The sequence below is a fragment of the Stegodyphus dumicola genome, chromosome 4 (genome assembly GCF_044657685.1).
Source record: "Stegodyphus dumicola isolate Sdum_Otavi_A_Nest chromosome 4, ASM4465768v1".
Lineage (NCBI taxonomy): Eukaryota > Metazoa > Arthropoda > Arachnida > Araneae > Eresidae > Stegodyphus > Stegodyphus dumicola.
This window is the reverse complement of record NC_140771.1, coordinates 187,516,893-187,537,112: the sequence shown is the minus strand read 5'-3', so window position 1 is coordinate 187,537,112 and position 20,220 is coordinate 187,516,893. Positions and strand designations below refer to the sequence as shown.

The following is a 20,220-nucleotide window of genomic DNA, read 5'->3' as shown; positions in this document are numbered from 1 at the left end:
TTTTCCGGATTATAGATCATCAGTTTAAATCTGGTAAGATGGCATGCAGAAATTATAAAATTAAAAATATGAAACCGTAATTTATAAAATAATGAGCAATTATGATCTAAAGGGTATCAAAATTTACCAAAAAAGAGGCCTAATATTTATTTGTTTACTTAATTAAACATTTCTTTCAACGCGCGGATGCGTAAAGCATACCTTACGCATAGCCGAAATTAGAAAATTGCAACCAGAAAACTATTTGATTTGTATTCATGATATTTATAATGACGAGGAATTTGATTTAAATCATATCAAAGACGGAGTACATCGAAATTAAATACTACATTTAGTAAGGAATTATAAGCCGAATAAAATAAAAACATCTGAACTGAAGATAACGATAGTGTTGACAAATCAACTTCCAGTTCATTGCGCTCCGCGACATCCTCCCCCCCACCCCCGCACAGCAGCGTCAAATTAATAAACAGATTTCAGAATGGTTAGAGAAACAAAGGATATGCCTTTATCCATTTTTGTGCAGCAATTCGTTTTTTGTTTGATGGACATCGAAATATACTTTCGTTTTCTAGATCCTTTGGGAGCTCCAGCATCGGAAATTCTATTTGACATAATCGAAAGTTCAAGCTTACTTTTAGAAAATTGCTCTTACAGTCTGCAAAAAATAATAAGCCGGATCCAATTCGAAGATTAAAGAACAATGCAATCATCAACATTAACTGAAATAGATAATTAGATAATTTTAGCTTATATCGTCCGTTATATATTAAACGCGCACGTGAAAACGTATTCTGCACTTGCGCAGTCGTAAATGTCTTGTGCGCACGAGTAAAACGCCTATGCGCATGCGTCAATGCGGCGCATGCGCAGAAAGATTTTAGCTTTGAGGTCCGGATTATGGGTGTCCGAATTAACGACTTTTGACTGTATTCTTTATTTCTTGTTTAAGTCCGAAAATAGTTTTCATGTTGGTAACCAAAGAAATGTAATCCTGAATTGCATAACTGCAGGGAAACAAGATTTGTAACAAATGCTTCTATGGGTTTTCACGACGTTATGCATTTGTTTAAATTTCAGAAAGAGACCAATCAAATTGAATAGGATAAAGTTATTTGAAGTTGTCTGTATTTATTCCATGAAAACTTAAATCCTAAAATATTATTTTTGTGCAACTAAAATATTATTTTTCTGCAATCTGAACATTGTCTACGACAGTCGTTTCAAATTGGCGGTTCCCAAAGCAATTTTATGTGGTTGGTGAATGTATTTCAGTTATGCATTTGTTGCAAATACATTAATGCAAAGATGTTTATGTTTTACTTATTTGAAGTTTCAGTTTATTTTGCATTCATTACTATTAAACATGAACATGAGTAACACGGAAGAAAAATATAAATATAAATCATTTTCAGCGATTTGAAGATACAAATTTAATTAGTTTTTATTCTTTTTTTTTTTTTTTTTTTGTGAAAAATAAAGAAATGCTCATGTTTTGGATAATGGTTTAGACTTTTTACTGATATACCCAACTTTTAATCCACAAAATACTATGTATAATGAAACCAGTGAAATATGCTTGATGTAGAAAAGCAGCAGAATAATGTTTAATATTTTATACCATCTTATTAACATTTCAAAATCTGATTATCATTTTATTGCATTTTTAATAATTATATTTGAATATAAATTCAATTATGAGGAGTTAAAAAACTGCTTTTATGATACAGGTTTTTTTTATGATTCAGCGGTTGAGGTGTAAAACTGTTGCACACTAGTAGTTCGTCTCAAAGTCAAGCCATGGCTAACAGACTTCCCTGTCCTTAAGCAAATAGCCTGGGAATGCTTTTGATATTCTAAATAATCCTAATCGTATTTATACATGGACATAATTAGAAAAAAGGCATTTCATTAGATTAAACAAATGACTGCTATAAATTAAAAAATATGTATATACAGTCAAAAGTCTTTAATGCAGACGTCCATAATCTGGACCTCAAAGCTATAAACTTTCTGTGCATGCGTGTTTAATGTATAACAGACGGGATAAGCTAAGCTAAAATTATCTAATTATCTATTTCAGTTAATGTTGCAGATTGTGTTGTTTCTGAATCTTCTAATTGGATCTGGTTATTATTTTTTGTGACTGTTAGAGCAATTTTATAAAAGTAGGCTTGAACTTTCAATTATGTCAAAAAGAATTTCCGATTCTGGAGCTGCCAAAGGATCTACCAAGTGAAAGCATGTTTCGATGTCCATCAAACGAAAAGTGGAATTGCTGCACAAAAATGGATAAAGGCATATCCTTTGTTTCTCTAACCATTCTGAAATCTGTTTATTAATTTGACGCTGCTGTGCGGGGGTGGGGGGGAGGATGTCGCGGAGCGCAATGAACTGGAAGTTGATCTGTCAGCACTATCCTTATCTTCAGGGCAGATGTTTTTATTTTATTCGGCTTATAATTCCTTACTGAATGTAGTATTTCATCTCGATGTACTCCGTCTTTGATTTAAATCAAATTCCTCGTCATTATAAATAGCACGAATACACATCAAATAGTTTTCTGGTTGCAATTTTCTAATTTCGACTATTCGTAATGTATGCTTTATTCATGTGCGCATTGAAAAAAAAGCTTTTTTTTTTGTTGTAAATTTTGAAATCCTTTAGATCATAATTGCTCTTTATTTCATAAATTATGGTTTCATATTTTTAATTTTATAATTGCTGTATGCCATCTTACCAGATTTAAACTGATGATCTATAATCCGGAAAACCCGATAATCCAGAATCGCTGAAGTCCGGACGAGTCTGGATTAAAGACTTTTGACTGTATTCGTATTAGAAGTGCAATTAATTTATTTAGAAATTAATTCCTGTTTGTTATGACAGACTCCTATATATTTTAATATTAAGTAGATAATTTTAAAAAAATGTCATTCTAATTAGAAATTATCTGGAAATACAAGCAATAAGTTAGAAAAATAGTATATTTTATTCTCTAGAAATAAAGTCATTTTATTCATATTAGAAGTGGGAACTACTCTGATATGCGCCCTCTAGTCGCCAAATTTCTCGCCAAACATTTTTGGCGAGAAACTCCGCGCTGCCATATTGCTATCTAACTTTTTTGTCTACATTTCGAACTTTAAGCCTAAAATGTCTCCAAAAACATGGTTTTCGCGAATGCAAAAACCACGTTTTGAATACACAATTTAAACTAAAAATCCGAAACAAAAACAAAAAATTTAGATAGCAAAACTGTAAAGTTTCTAACCAAAATTATTTGACAAGAATCCATGTACACAACGATATGTTTTAACTTAAAACATCTACAAGTGGCACAATCTAGACAAAGAACGAATCTATGAACTACACACACCTCACTTTAATACATTAACATAACAACAATAAATTTCAAAGAATACCATGTATACAGCGTTCTGTTTCAACTTTTAAAAACATCTACGAATTGCGCAATTTAGACGGTACACCCTAATCAACAACAATAACGACAGAAATTCATACTAAAAAAACAATGAACATAACATTCTACAAAATAAGAACAAGAATATAATAAAATGCATTTACCATGAATTAATACTTTTTCGAACAGCAGAAATACCAATTCCATACCGCCACGTAATCACTATCGTATTTATATGACAGCCAGACACACTATCCAGAAAATTCATGCTATGGTTCACAAATAAATAAAATAACAAATCCCTACTTCTATCATGCACAGCCACTAAAAATAATTTCCCAGACCCTCTTTCCACACTTCCAAATACCCACTGCCCCTCAACAGGATGGCCATGACAATATTTCCTTTTGCCGAACTTCAGTTCAACAACTTCCACCATTTTATCTTTCCCCCCTAGCTTCTCAGACACAGAGCATGACGCAAACCAACGAACTTCACCGAAAGATTTTTCAACGTCAGCAGGGTTGCCATACAGCACGCAATCGCGCCAAAAACCAGCACAGAATACATATCGCCACATTGGGTGAAATTAGGGCATATATCAGAGTTGTACCGAAGTGTAATTAATTTATTTAGAAATTAATTATATGTAAATACACATGATATAATGTGAGCCATAAGTATGGAAAAGGAACATATTTTGTAATTTTCGTGTATAGAAATAAAATTATCTTATTCTAAGTACAAGTGTAATTAATTTATTTGGAAAATAATTAAACAGCGAATTCAAAACGTCTACTGACAAAGTCATGTGATCATCAGCAGAAATATTTATTTACAAAATCATGACACCCAACGCAAAGTATCAACCATATAAAAAGAAAATACCTCTTTCCTTTTCCCTATCTTAGTTAACATTTGGACTGGCAGCCTAAACACTCTTCCTACTGTTTGGCGCATATTGCCCAAGTTGGCAAATGCGATTTCACAAACCTTGCAAAGTGCCGGTTATCTGAGTATCCCCACACTTGTTTCAGTAGATGATTTAGTTTAAACAAACAGTATACACTGGTTATAAAAATCAGCCATGCATATGTTTTTGGGGTAAAAGTATATTTATGGGTACCCCTTCATGAAATCTGGCGATTTTTGGTGGTACATGGATACTGGTGGTTTTTGGTGCAGAAATCGCCGCTACACAAAGCCAAAATAACAGGACATAGAATCGCACAAACTCAGTATCCATGCGCATGTCGACCTATTTTCCCTTAAAAACTAATACAATTCAGGCTTAATTGTCTAAGTGCACGATAGAAGCAAGATAAAATTTAACGGAACAACCTGTCATTAGCCACCAAGCTCATGATGCATAGCCAAATATGTATAGTGAAGGATAGCTAAATTTGATAATGATAGCCGCTAATCTTAAAGGTTTTTGGATATCGCGAAACAAAGGTAAAATTTTCCAATTAACGGATTTTGTAAAAGAAATGTGCAGAAGGGGTAATTCATAAATCACGATTTTATATTTTTAATTTTATATTTTCTACATGCCATCTTACTAGATTTAAATGGATGATCTAATATCCAGAATTGCTGAACTCCTGATAGGTCCAGATTTCGGAATTTGTACTGTATATTTCTGCAATTTAAAATATAAAAAAAATCAATTCAAAATTTTTAGATAAAAATTTAGCAAATCGATAAAAATAATTTGTCTTCCACTTCACGTCAAGTACATAACCTTGAAATTATTTTACTAACAATTAGTTTGTAAATCTGCCTAAAGGAGGGGGCAGTACATAATCAAAGTAGTCAACTAGTTAGCTTGACTGGTTTATCTATGTCACTGACTATGTACTGCCCTATTTAGACAGATTTACAAACTAATTTTGGGTAAAATAATCTCAAGGTAACAAAGAACTTGACATAAAGTGGAAGACATTATTTTTCTATTGATTTGTCAAAGAAAAAAATTTCTGTAATTAATTTTTATCATGAATATATCATATTTAAAATAATTAAACGTCTTTATTTGAAAAAGTAAATTAGAATAACATGAAACTTGAAAGGGACTGGCATTTTTGTCTGTGATCACACATTTTAATATTTATATCTAAAAGATTTCAATTGATTTTTTATATTTTGAATTGTAGAAATATATTTATAGTCATCTTTATGCAATGCATTGCTCAAATTAAACTTTAAACATAATTTATCTTGAATTTTCTTCTGGGACAGCATATGTAAGCAAAATTTGGAAATGCTTCCATACCAATGTAGTGTTGGATGTGGTTCTCTACGTTCATGGGCAGCCACAAATGTAGAAGAGAAACCGGCAGCTGCATGTTGTAGTGTTGAAAAATACCCTGAAAGACGGGTTTAGAAACAAAAGGTTGTCGATTAAGAGTCGAAAAATTGGGTGGCAGTTTTATTTATGTTTACTGACATATTGTTAGCCCTGCACCAATGTTCAAGTCATTCCAGGTTCAGATTCAAAATAGTGTTGAGCTCAGTTTGTACTTTTTCCACAGACCTACAAGAAAGGACTAGATTATCTGCAAATAGAGCATATTTTGTCAATCCATGAGACTTTTTCAGGTTAGGGAGATCATTTACAAAAGTATTAAACAACTTGGGGCTAAGTACAGTGCACTGTGTTATAGACCACTTTTATTTTGCTTAAATTTTGAAGTGTGATCCACAGAATGAGTTGCACAGAAATGTTGAGAAAGAAAATTATTAATCCACCAGAGCATCTCTCCATTAACACTAATGTATTACAGTTTTTGTATAGTCCTTAAACTTCAGACCCTATCAAAAGTGCCCTCAAAGTGTACAAACATGGCAAAGAGAGAATATCAGTGATTCAGGGCATCTTTTATAGATTAGCCCAAGAAGGTGACCTGTTGGCTAGTTGATTAGAATCTTCTAAAACCCACCTGGTTTGTAGACAAAAGATTATTTATCTCAGTATACCAGTTAAGATGAACTATCAATCTCTCCATCTTTTGATAGAATGCAAGTCAAGGAAGCAGGCCAGTAACTATTAAAGTAATCTGGGGGTTTATTCCTTTTATGAATTGAAATAATGATAGCTTTTTTCCAAATAGCAGGTACTGCAAAATTCCAGCTGTAATATATAATTTTAAAGGCACAGAAAGTACATTTTTATTAAGATGTAGAAATTCAGGGAAAATGTTTCCAGCCCTGGACTCTTTCTACACTAATGTCCATAAATTAAGGATAATGCAAAATCAGGCAAAGGAAGAGTTAGAAGCAAAACAAATCTGACTTATTTGTAAAGCTTATTTATTAAACAAAAGGTAAAGAGCAAAAAAAGATGCTATATGTTTGATATTATTAAAAAAATTACCGATTTTTTTTCCTCCCTGAGGCAAATTACAAAAAAAAAAAAAAAAAAAAAAAAAAAAAAAAAATTACATGGTTGGTATGATTGGTAATACATTGTATGTCTCCCAGATGATGCAATGCAGTCCGTACAACGCCTAGGCATGCTGAGTATCAAATTATCGATCTGATCTTGGGGGATATTACACCACTCAAAAAGCAATGCTCTCCGAAGTTCCGGTAGACATGTAGGAGGAGGTTGACGGGCTGCAACTCGTCGGCCAAGCATGTCCTGCACGTGCTATACTGGATTCAAGTCCGGTGAGAATGCTGGCCAGTCCATACGGGTGATATCCTCCGATTAAAGGCATTCGCTTACAATGTTTGCACGGTGAGGACGGGCGTTGTCATCCATAAATACAAATTGTGTGCCCATGGCGCCCCGAAACAAACATACATGTTGTTCCAGAATGACGTCCCAATAGATTTGGCTTGTCATGGTTCCAATTTGAACATGCAGGTCAGTTCTGGAACCCAGAATAATTCCACCCCAAACGAGCACTCCTGCACCACCGTAATGATGTTTTCTTGGTGGTAACGGGTACCTGGAGCTCTCCATATGAAAGTCCGGCAAGAATCAGACTGCAAGCTAAACCTAGACTCATTGGAAAACATCACACAAGCCCACTGTTGCAGTGTCCGCAATGCATGCTCTCTACTCTAGGTTAACTGCAGGTGACAGTGAGTTGCAGTAAGTGGAACGCATCTGACAGGTCTACGAGCATATAGACCAATCTGCCCTAAGCATCTGTACACAGTCTGCCTTGAAATTGTTGTACCAGTGGCTGAAGAGAGCTGACGAGACAGGTCTGAGGCTGTGCTCCGCCTGTTTCTTTTGGCAGTAACTGCCAAATACCGCTCCTCATTCGGTGTTGTAACTCTGGGACGACCTGTGCTGTAATGTCTACTCACATTACCATCATCTTGGAATCATTGCCAAAGCCTGGAGATGACACTGTGGGCAATTCTAAGTTCGTCTGATACTTCCAGTTGGGTACGCCCACATTCCAGACGGCCGATAATTCTACCACGTAAAAAATCATCCAAATGCGTCCTTTGTGTCATATCTATTCGGTTATTGCATTGAAATGCTTATAAAGCGCCTGTGAACAATTTTACTTCTTTGCCTGTATTCCTTATATATCACTCTCTTACACTCTCGTCATTGTGATGTACCATCGGTGTCATCTGGTTACTTCCTGAAATTTGCATATGATTCTTGAAGATGTGAGTAGTGATTTTACAGGTGATATATTTATTTTAGAGTTCAATTTCTGTGTGACTCCGAATTATCCTTAATTTATGGACTTGAGTGTATTTCTCATTTGTCTAATGGCTTCCACAGTATTCCAATAAGCCAATTTCACTATGGCTGATTTCATGTCGTGGTTTTTTGGACTGGGAAGAATAGCATTTTTTAACCTGCCTTCTGATGAGCTTCTGCCTTTTTCTTAAGATCTTAATTCAACTCTTATCATATAGAATAAAAACAAATAAAAGTGTTAAAAATCTCTTTGCTATCAGTTAAAAGCTTTCTCATAACTCTCGCTGGTTCTCTAATTTTCTTATTAGACTTATTCCTCACTTTATTCACAAAATGATAGATCCTATGATTTTGTGAATTTTAATCATTTCACAAAATACATAATATTACAAATAGGTAATATGTGATCATATTTTCACAAAATTTTAATCCTATAATTTTGTGAAATAAATTACCAACCTTTGTTTAGTCAGTCTTAGTAATAAAATCATTAGAACTCTTGCTTTTGCAGTTAAAATTTCTTTGCACAGAATAGCAATGTTCTTTCTCCAGAATTGGATGTCTTTGGTTCTCTTGGTTAATTCTGTAGAAATGTGGGCTTGGCGAGAATAAACTTTCATAGAATTAAGTTATTCATTCTAGAATAGTTTAAAATTGTGTTGTTTTCCTCTAGGAATCACTTTTCAGCACATGAAAATGTAATATTTTGAAATCTAGAAAAGGCTTTAACAATACTTTCTTTTGAAACAAGGAACTCATTTGAAGAAGAAAATTTATGTTCGAGTTCTTTTGAGAATTCCACCCATTTGGGCTTTTTGAAGTTTCATCTATTTTTAACACTTTTCTAAGGGAAATTTAATCCCTGTAATAATGATATGGTGATACGAACCAGGGTTGAAGGCAATTTCTGTGCTGGTATTTTCTGTAGTATCAGAAGTAGCTAATGTCAAGTCTGGGTTAATGCCCCTTCTATTGTAATATGAAAAGGCTGGAAAGTAAGTGTCATTGATTAAAAGTTCCAGTTTATTCAGGAGATCCAGGTGCTGTTAAGACCATTGTGTTTTGATTTTTTACTATGGGCATTAAATTCAAATAGGATTTTATTTGTATTTAGAAAAATGGAAGGCCAAAATCAAGTTTAGAATTACTAGGAGGACTGTAGCATGTGTAGATCTTAAATGGTTTTTCCTCTTCCAAATGTAGATTTGTGCAATTTCTGTGCCAGTATAAGAGGAGAGAATAGTAATGATTTTAAAAGTGGCTGTCAAACTGTTTCTAACATCAAGACAGGATTCCACTTACAATTTGTCTTGACTTTGGTAATGTTTGAACATCAAAAGACTTGCAAACAGTCAAAACTTTTGTTTTCTTTTTGTTGGAGAGACAGCTGCATCCATTGAAGAATATTCTTATCCTTAAAATTTTTTTTTTTTTTTTTTGCAAAATTTAATTGCATCATCAAGAAAAGTTTGGAGAGCCGGCAAAAGCTGTAACAGATTTTTATTACCCAGGATGCACCATAAGGAGGCCTGTGATGTTATCCGCATAACTTTTAATACACTAAGATATTCAGTCAAGATTATGTGAGCTTCTTGAATATAAAATTGCATTTTATTTGTTTACTGTTTTATTTAGTTATTTGTTCATTTGTTACTTTTAGGGTAGTAGTTTTAGAGTTTATTTTATTTTTAATTGAATGTGGGTCATACAAAAATGTTTATTTTTTATATAGAATTGTAAATCTTTCTGTTCTAAATCCAGTGACTTTTAAACTAAAAATAGCTGTAATAGAACATACGTTATGGCGAAAAGTGTTCCTAATGGGCCTTAATGGCAATCGTTTTTTTGTCAGATTAGCACAATTTAACTATTTCTTGCCAACTTAACAACTCTCTGGAAGTCTGGAATAAATGCATATTTGAAGCTATAGGACCAATTTTTCCTTATCTATAATGATTTTCATATATTTGATGCACAGATTTATTTATTTATTTATTTATTAACAGAAATATCTAACTTTATTCAATTGGCTGAAGATTTCAATACAAAAGATTCAGACTATGATGTTGTTAAAGAATATTTGCAACTGTCTGGAAATTGCCAAGAAATTATGCAGTTGGTGAAACATTTACCAGATTCAGATTCCCAAAATGTAAGAAAATAGATCTTAGTTGATTTGCAGAATTTTTATGTGTTTATACTGAAGTTTCTTTTTTTTTTTATTATTTTTTAATTGGTATTTTTGAGTTTTAAATAGTTCATGTTTGAGTAGTTATGATTGGTTTGATTATTGCGTATTTGTAATAATTTTGTAAATGAACATTTTGAATCTTTGAATAAATTATGTGTAAATTTTATAAAAAATATTTTTTAAAATTTGCTTATGTTATAATGAATGTAAAATTATACAAACTGTTTTTATTGCACTCATGTAATGCATTAATATATTATTTTCTTCAGTTATTTAGAATGTCTAAATTAGTGACCTATAAAAAAAGATATTTGAATTTTTCATAATACGAAATTAAAATTTCTGACCCTATTATTCAAACCTTTTTTTTTTTTTTTTTTTTTTTTTTACTTTTTGCATAGGTAATATAATTTTTAATGCAAAATGATTTATAACTTGTCATTTTTCTTTTTGTTTAAATTTCCATATTTAAGATTTAATTATTCACTAGAAATGGAATCCTATTATAATAGCAATTTTTTATTTCCTGATCATATTAAGCACTATTGTTTATGAAACATTTAATTCATGACATCATATCATTTCTAAACTATAGTAAGATTTATTTATTTGTATCTTTATTTAGGCAACGCTTTTGATGAAAACTTTTTGTCATATTTTGATGCGCATTGCAAGTGATTTGCATATCTTTTCTGCTGCTGGAAATGCCATTGTTAATGAAATTCTTGCTAATGGGATGAAAACAGTGTTTGGATTTCTAAAAGCTAAGCAAAAATCTTCCAGAGTAAAACTAGCTTTACATCTGTTGTCATCAATGGTTGCTTTAGGGAAACAAGCAGCTCACAGAGTAATTTCTAAACTGGATTTTTCAAATATCACCTTTACTCAGTTGTTGAATCGAGCTAATTTTTCGGTAAGAAAGCAAGTTATCATTTCAAAATACTTATTTTTTTTGAATAATGTAAGTACAATATCTTGTTATTTGTACTTATAATATCATTGTTTAAATGTATATTGTGATTCTTTATCATTATTATTACCAATGTCAAGTGTGAAAAGTTAACAAATGTTTTTTGATATTTCATACCTAATTTAAAGTGTTACAACTGTTTGAAAGTATAAAATTTAAGCAAAAGATGTCATTCATGAAGAAATAAAAAATTTTTACGAATATTGAATTGTTTGCTCTATAATGAAATTTGTCACTCTTGAAAAAGCTAAATATTAATTTAGAAATTTTCATTAATTATATAGTAAGAAATATACTTGCTGTTTAACTATAGCTGTGATTTAAATTCTTGCATTCATTCCACATTTTTACATAATGATACTGCAATATTTATATTATTATTTATGTCACGTTAAAAAATCTGATGACTTTGTGACTGATAACGACATTTAATTTATACAGTGTCACATTTATTACTAATTACATTTAAATTTATACATTTTTGAATATATGCATTAGCAACTCTGAGTTATGAGTTCCTGAGATATGTCTAGATATTTCAATGAGAGTTCCGACATGCTGGCCAAAGAGGCTGTTATTAATAATGCCGGGGATGCATTCGATATTCAGGCATCAAAAAGAATTGATATTGATAAAATGAAAGATTTCTGATATGAATGCTCGAAAGAGAAGTGGAACATTTCGGGAAAAAGGAAAGATTATTTGTTGAACTTCGAAGTTTCTAAAAGTATGACAGTGATTTGTGATTTTGATTAGAATCAAGTAATTACTGGACATGGGCACTTCACGGCATACCCAAAAAGATTTAATTTGCAAAATAAGTCTTTGTAGTGCTCGAGGCAGTGCATGACATTTTGTCGAAACTACATATTATTGCGACATGTTTTTAGATTTGCAAAGGATTTAATGAACTTTATAAATGGCAATAGAACAATATGGAGAATTTGGGTTTGATATTTTTAACTGTATTTTTATTTTAATCTGTGTTGAGTGTGTTCCATTAACCATGAGACTGATTATTATTGGCCAGGAGGCTTGCAGCACATTCGCATATTATGATACATTACATATTTAGATATCTCTTCAGCTGAGTCAAAAAGAAAAACATGTCACCTTATATACAATGCCAGCACATTTATTTAATAAATTTTTATATTAAATCTGTATCTGTAAATTTTGATATTGAATCTGATATTATTTTATAGTAGCATGTCTTTATAGACTAATGAGTTATATATGCCAAAAATTACAATTAAAAAGGGAGGCTTTCAGTTTGCTTCAGTAATATGCTTACATTTCAGAATCAAGCCAAATGAAACGTATGCTGATGTTACTTATATATATACATTATGTAAAAATATGCAAGGTTAAAAAATGCAAATCAAAATTATAATTTAAAATGCCTCTTAATTGCTCATTTTTAACTTGAGTACTTTTTCTCTAGTAATAACTTTCTCTAAACTGCATCATATCTGAAAACGTATTCCGCATTATGTCATCTTGAAACTTCTTCGTTGCCTATAAGTTTTAGCCAATCAGATTAATGAAAAATTATATTCTAAATATTGTTGCAATCCTACTACCCTCCCTCTTTCTTTGCCTATGCTTGCTGGCTGAAGGATGTCTCTTGCTTGCCTGCTTTTGTTAAAAATATAATATGCCATCATCAAAATTGCGGGATGCAAATTGTCCCCATTGTGAAGTGCAGCAAGTAATAAAGACATATTTGGAATATCAAGGAATTTTGTGATTCTTCAAAAGTTCCCTGCGTCTTCTGCTACGTATTGATATTTTCAGTGTTCTTCTAATCGTCAATCCACTCAAGACTGCAAAATAATGTCTTCCCTAGTCAAGCATTAATCTTTCATCAATTTATTGCAATTGACTTACTAAATCTTATCATCACGCATATATATATAATATACATTTCAAGGAAGACAAATATGGGATTCCTTTTTCGCAAGAAAAAAAAGTTTTGAATTTTCATGTTAGGAAACTGCATTTTAGTTTTTCATTCAAATCCTCATATATTCAATTAACTTGTGATTGAAATGTTCTAGAATTACATGCACAGTATCTGTTCTTAAGAAAGCTATTGGGAAATTTCGATTGATAAAGGTTGCTGCTTTTCTAGAGCAGGACTAAAGAATAAAGAAGTTAGATTTCCTATCTTGAAATGAAGCTAGTATGTGCAAAGTTTGTGGCAAGAATTTAGAGGAACGTTATTGAAAATAGCTCCAAAGTACACAAAATCTGAACATTCTTTTCAGTTTCTAGGTACCATCCTTGATTGTGCATTATAAATATAATAACCTCTTGAGTAGCTATGTTATTAATTTAGAAATCAAACAACAGCTATGTTCTGTCATTGTGGATTAAAAAAAAATGAAGATTAATCCAGTAATTTTTGTTTCAACATCTTTCAGCTGATTTTTGCAAAGAAGGAATCAATTTGAATTATGTGATTCCATGAGTACCAAATGGGGGGGGAATCGAAATTCTTTCAAGATGAAGGTATCATCTGTACCAAAGACCTTTGTATGGAAAACTACAAAATCATATATATTACTACTGAAACTATGAAATGCATCCACTGTTATGAAAGATTACATAGCGAGAAGAAAGGGTTAGAGAGCAGATGCTATTTAAGATGTTCACAGATTTCTTCTCTGATAGTTATTCAATTTATTTACTTCTACTATTAAAAGCTCACATTAATAGAATTCTGTTACCTACAACAAGGAATGAATCATTGTGCAGCTGTCAATTGGTATAATTGCATGCTTTCTTATTTGTGAATTTTTGTGTTTATATTTGTTTTAGAATTTGAAAAAAAAAAAAAAAATCTTTTCATGAAGTTGTATACATTGTTAGGTTTGCATGCCTGGTGTCCAATTAGATTTCATATCAATAATTATGTTTGACTAGAAATAGTGTCTTGGTAACCAAAAATTAACAATCTAAATTATTGAATGTATGGGAAAAAAGTGCTAGTATATTACTTTATGCCATAAACCTGCATTTGTGCTGTGTGTTATAGATTTTTTACAAAAAATCATCTCCCTTTTTTACAACATATTTCTTCTGTAAAATCTTACAAGAAGTTTGAGCTTTTACAATGTGGTCTGATTTAAAGTAAACAACTTCAAATGAAGATTTCATAACTCTTATGTGCATAATGATTACATTGCCTGGAAGCACTGCTGGGTTTAAAAGAATATTCTCCAGTTTTTAGGTTTTTCATTGCAAATTGTGAAATTTTTTTTAGCATTTGAGACAGTAACAAAGTTGGGTACTTTTCGGTTTCGAGGGCCGTAAAAAATCGCCAAACTATTGTTGATGCCAATGCTGCCAAAAATAATTCCGGCAAGAAAGGAAGTATAATAGTAAATAACTATATAAGATTGATGTTTTAATTTAGATGAAAGGTTAATTTCATATAATACTTTTTTATTATTATAATTTATATGAAAAAAGGCTAAAAATGATTGAATGGAAGCATAAGAGTAAATAACTATCTCAGATTATTACTATAATTTATATAAAAATTGCTAAACATAACTGAATGGATGCTTGCATCGCTATTTCACTACAGACCTATCGCTAAAGCATAATTTCATCTCGTTGGTTGTTCAAACGTAATTTTCTATAATGAATGATGCCTTTTCTTTGAAAATATTCTCTGTAAAGTGCAGAATCGCTCACTTTTGTTTGCCGCTTTTTACAAGGGTAAAAACAATTGGATTTTTGTCAATTTCTTTTACTTTTTAAGTGAAAATGGGTCAATGTGTACGTAGATAAAGTCAAGGGTGTGCGCAGTGCCATTTTTGTGCAATTCTAGGATTTTTCTTTTTAAAGTGAAAATAGGTCAATGTGCACATGGATACCGAGTATGTGCAATTCTTAAAAATGCGTCAAGCAGTGGGTGACTCTGCATTTTACCCAAAATTCTATTGCCGAGTTTTCATCATGGGCAATTCCCAAATTGTTAAATCCATAGGATATCAAAAAAGGATTTAAAAATTAAACTAGTATTTCAATGGCGTCTTAAGAAATATAGAACTATATAAACTTACGCAATCTGAAATCAGCGCGTACGCTAGATTTTGCGCACTGTTAAATGGGCGCGTTTGCTAGATTTAACGCTTTTGCGCGTACATTTTAGCTGCAATTTTTTTACGTCCCTCCAAACCGAATAGTACCCAAAGTTGTTTTACTGTAAACTATTGCATAGTATAGACTGATTGAACCTGAATGGCAAATTTGATACTATGTGGTTTTGAATAAATGCTGTAGACTTTATTGTCAAACTTTTAAAATAGATTTCTTACTACTAAATGATGCTACAATAAATTTTTAGATATTTAATGAGTTTTTGCATGTTATTGTCATTATATTAAAAGCTAGTTTTCGTCTATGCTTATTTCACTTAGCTGCAACTAATGGTTTTTAACTACTTTGGCAGCCTTGATATAAGATGTAGTTTATTAAATGATATGCTGTGGATTGTATATTTTCTTTGCACTTATTTATTTAATGTAATTTTTTTTTTTTTTTTTTTTTTTTTTTTTTTTTTTTTTTAGGAGGAAGAAGACTGTAGAACTGCATTTATAAATTTAATTGTTTTAGCTATTACTACATGTGACAATAACGATATTCGTCAGATTATAGAGGTTAAAGGTATTTTTTAATGTATTTTTCCTTTTATTTTATGAAAGTAATTAAAAAGCATAAATTTTATCAAATTATTTCATCATGTTTTATAGTCTTGAAAAGTTTGTAAAGAATTTTGTGTTTAGTGCCCAAATTTTATAAGCAATATTGTTTTCATTTGAATATATGTCTGCATTAAATATAAATAAATAAATATATTTTATAATTATCTATTTGAGTCAAGAGAAAGCAGTCAGAAAAAGCTCCAATTAGTTAATGAAAACATGTAAGAATACATATTTTTTCACATCAGTTAATAATCCAGATTATTGATCATAATAAAATCACTTTTCACTTATCATCAATTTCAAATAAAGTCTCAATATTTTTTGATAGCCAGGTGGCTGGACCATTTTTAGGAGTAGTTTCTTCATATAAATTTGTCTTCGGTTTATGCATATAAATGCAGCTGTCTTAAATTTATTATGCTGTGGTTATTTGGCAGTCTGCAGGAAAAAATATGAGAGAAAAAGAAAAATTAATTTTTGATATGAAATGTGTGAGTATTATTAGATAAGGGACTAAAAGTATACATTTTTGAGAATGTGGAAGTCTTAAAAGAAATTTAATTTACCAGTAATATTTTTATGTAATAGTTTTAATTTCAAGATGCATCAATTATAGAAGCTGGGTTCTGTGTAGTTAATACATTCTGTAACACTAGAGGTTACTGTATAAAAATTTACATTTTTTACTTGCCACTTGTTGTAAAATGTCAAAAACATGTACTGTTTTTATTTTTTTTTAACTATGAGAAATACAAGTTATTTTACTGCCAATTTTTTTTTTCAATGAAGCTGGGAATAATTTCATATTAGGAAAATCTTACAAAATTTTACCAACAGCAGTTTTCAAGAAATTTCAGTCCTACATGAAAGAAAAAGAAACTTTATAAAGTATACTATTTTACATGTATTTTAAAAAACTTTCATGGAGATTAATTTTTCTGCATGAATATATAACTTACTCATTTAGATAATTATTGTTGTGACTGATATTTTTCAATGCATTTGTAAGCATATTTATATTAAAAAATTAATAAAATTTAAATTTTTTAATAGGATTCTTGAATGATGTATTACCTGGTTTGGTATCTGATCGTGCTTCAACGATAACACTTGTGTTGTCTACATTTCATAATCATGTAAGTTTTCTGTTCCCTGCCAATGTCAGTAGCTTTCATGTATTTCAACCTCATTCATAATTTTTATGACTTCTGAAATTTACCATTAAAATATAAGGATAACATACTGTAAAGGCCCGTCCACATGAGTACGCTCGAAACATAGCTGACAAACGCTCTTTTACGTTACCAGCGTAAAAGCGTCCAAACAAGTACACACCAATAGAATTATTTTGCGCAAAAATCACGTGACGTTGTAATATAGAGTCAACAGAGCTGTATGTTATTACAGCTTCTGTATGTTTGCGGCAAGTTGTCCGAAACAGATGATTTTTTTTTCATAGCTGAAACTTTATTATTAAGTGCAATTATTAAGCAGAGGCAAAACCGCAAAAAATGGCAAGAATGGGTCCGGAAAATTTATTTAGAGCGACCTGTTCAAAGAGGTTTTTTTTACTGCCTCGTTTGCGAAATGAATATCTGTAATTATTAAATTCCTACTATTAGCTCACACTCTCCCTATATCTTGTTCAAATTTTCAGTACATAAAATGCTTTTTATTCATCCACTCAAGTTCAAATACAATTTTTTAAACTTGTAGTGAAAGACACTTGATGATAATACAGCTTTTTCACATATTAAAATTTTTAATTTAAAAAAATTCTGTTTGTATTTTTATTTATTTATTTATTTGTATTTTTTTAATTTTTCTTTGTGGACCTAAGTAGGAATTGACTTTTTTTTTTTTTTTTATGTTACTTGCTTTTTAATTACTTCAGGATGAGTATTGACCAGTTTGACAGACTTGCAGATTGTATATTGTATGAAAATTAGGATTTATAAAATTGGTTTGAAATACAGTATATAAAGGGAATTAAATTACTTAATTAATCTTTATATACACCATCCGCCATGTAATAAAATCAACTTCATATTTTTTAAACTCCCCCTCCCTTGGTCTTTTGTTTTTCTTTTTATTTATTTTTGAATTTAGAATGAGGTTCAAACTGTGTACAGTTTATGAGAAATTATGTGCATGATAAAATATGCAATAAAGTAAAAATAAAGAGAGAATTTATAGATGATATATGATAAAGAGATGCAGATATATTATTACATAAGGATTTCTATTTGCAATGCACATTTTTAAACTAAATTAAAAACAATAATAACGAATAAAATAAGAAATGTAAACAATAATAATAGGTAAAATAAGAATATAATGATTCATGATTAAATATAAGAAACATGTTTCAAAATAAGAAAAGCTAACTGAATTGTATACTGTCTACGGGTGAGGTTTGAACTCGCTACCTTTCCATTTGCAAAGCAACGCACTGACCACTCAGCTATCTGTGCTAGTAGTGTTTATGAAAAATAATGTAACAAGTAGAAGTCGCTGCAAAGGTAATTTAATTAAACTTCAATAAATGATTGCTGTATGACACAAGTTGTAACTTTCCTCCAAAATTTCATAATCGTATTTTATTGAATATTCTTTCACAGTCAACTGCTTTATTTTAGAAGTTGTTATATTGCCGAAGTTAGTTTTTGGTGTATTTAATATTGGAATATTTATAGAGCTTTTTATTACACATGATGTAGCCAATATTTATAATAATTAAGGAGAATTTTGTAAGGCAGAAACTTTGATTTCGTAGAAACTGTAATTTATTTAGGTTCCTATTACTTACAGTGTTATAAATAGGTGAAGCATATGGATATACTGGTCGGATCATTGCTTTATAAATATACAGTTTTTCCCTTTAATAAAAATTTTAAATTTATACCAATATATACAGTTTGAGAAATCTGAAGATGGGGTGAACAATGCTGATAATTTTATTGCTGTATACAGTTCTGATATTTCTAAGCAAAAACTCATCTCTGTGTGGTTCTGATGCCATATTGAAACAGGTAAGCAAGAAGGTTTTCTGATTATGACATGTGATAAGAACTCGGTCAGCTATTGGCTATACGCGCGTGTCGCGGGCGAAAAATCTGAACAGGGGCGTACTCAGTTTTAAGTCTTCTGCGTCACGCGAATTTACGCCTGCATCAACTACGTCGCGAGCGTCCTCGTGTGGACGGGCCTTTATACATGCCATATATTTAAACACAAAATGTTAAAGTTATTCCTTACCTAACAGGTTAAAAAAACTAGTGTATTGTTGAATTCAGTATTTTCTGATTATGCATACCCCTTCCACTGAAAAATTGCAAACACTTTGGCACCTAATTTTTTGCCAAGATAATGCACACGCAGAAGCCATTTTCAAAATGGTGACATACTAAGAATTCCATACAAGAGCAATCATGTAATAAAATTAAGAAACATAAATAATGCATTACCTATATTGCAGTTCATGGAGCCAGCTGGTGTTTGCAAATTCAGAAGGGTTGAATTACTTGAACTCACCACTAAAGAGCTCTTTTCTGATGAAGTAAAGTATTTCACTCTCATGACTTGGTCCCAAGTTTTGTTCTTCAAAGCCAACATTCTCAAATCACACTTCTGATTCACCATGTGGATGTCACCTTCGTCTGTATACTACAGTGTCACCCTTGTCTGTATACTCGTCGCTACTACAGTGGTCCCCTTTCGGATGGGACAGAAACATATGTCTCCTGTACCTACCAATCCGGGAAAAAAACTGACAAACTACATCACTTGTGCCACCTACGGCATCTTGCTTCACAAATGTTCAGTGCGTCCAGCTAACCATGCTCAATGAATGGAGCTGAATGCAGCCCTCCAACGCTATGGTCAACAACATCTGTGCATGGCTCCAAAACACGGCAACAATTAACCTATAGATGCTGGGAGAGGAAGTGTGGTAATCTGCAGAGTCAGCCAACCTCACAAGTTCAGAAGGGTTTAATTACCTGAATTATCACTGAAGAGCTTTTTTGTGATGAGGTAAAGCATTTCATTCTTATGACTTAGACCCAGTTTCTGTCCTTCAAAGCCAATGGAGTCTCTCATATCATACTTCTGATTTGACCCATAGATGTCACCAAGATCAAGCATCTGCTAAAACACCAAAGTGTTGAACAGCAGCAGGTAAAAAATGACCACAGTCTTCTGGCCACACATCTTTTTCAAGAAATCCTTAGTACTTTC

The 20,220-nt window shown here is 31.5% G+C and overlaps 1 protein-coding gene across 1 annotated transcript in view; it reads left to right on the top strand.

Annotated features, from left to right (window-relative positions):
* LOC118198847 (nucleolar pre-ribosomal-associated protein 1) overlaps positions 1–20,220 on the top strand; it is a 172,668-nt gene that overhangs the window by 9,894 nt on the left and 142,554 nt on the right. Inside the window, exons 2-5 of the mRNA XM_085815882.1 lie at positions 10,106–10,251; positions 10,916–11,203; positions 15,844–15,940; positions 17,035–17,117. Of these exons, the coding sequence (XP_085672008.1) occupies positions 10,106–10,251; positions 10,916–11,203; positions 15,844–15,940; positions 17,035–17,117 (614 nt within the window). The remainder of the gene's footprint in view (positions 1–10,105; positions 10,252–10,915; positions 11,204–15,843; positions 15,941–17,034; positions 17,118–20,220) is intronic.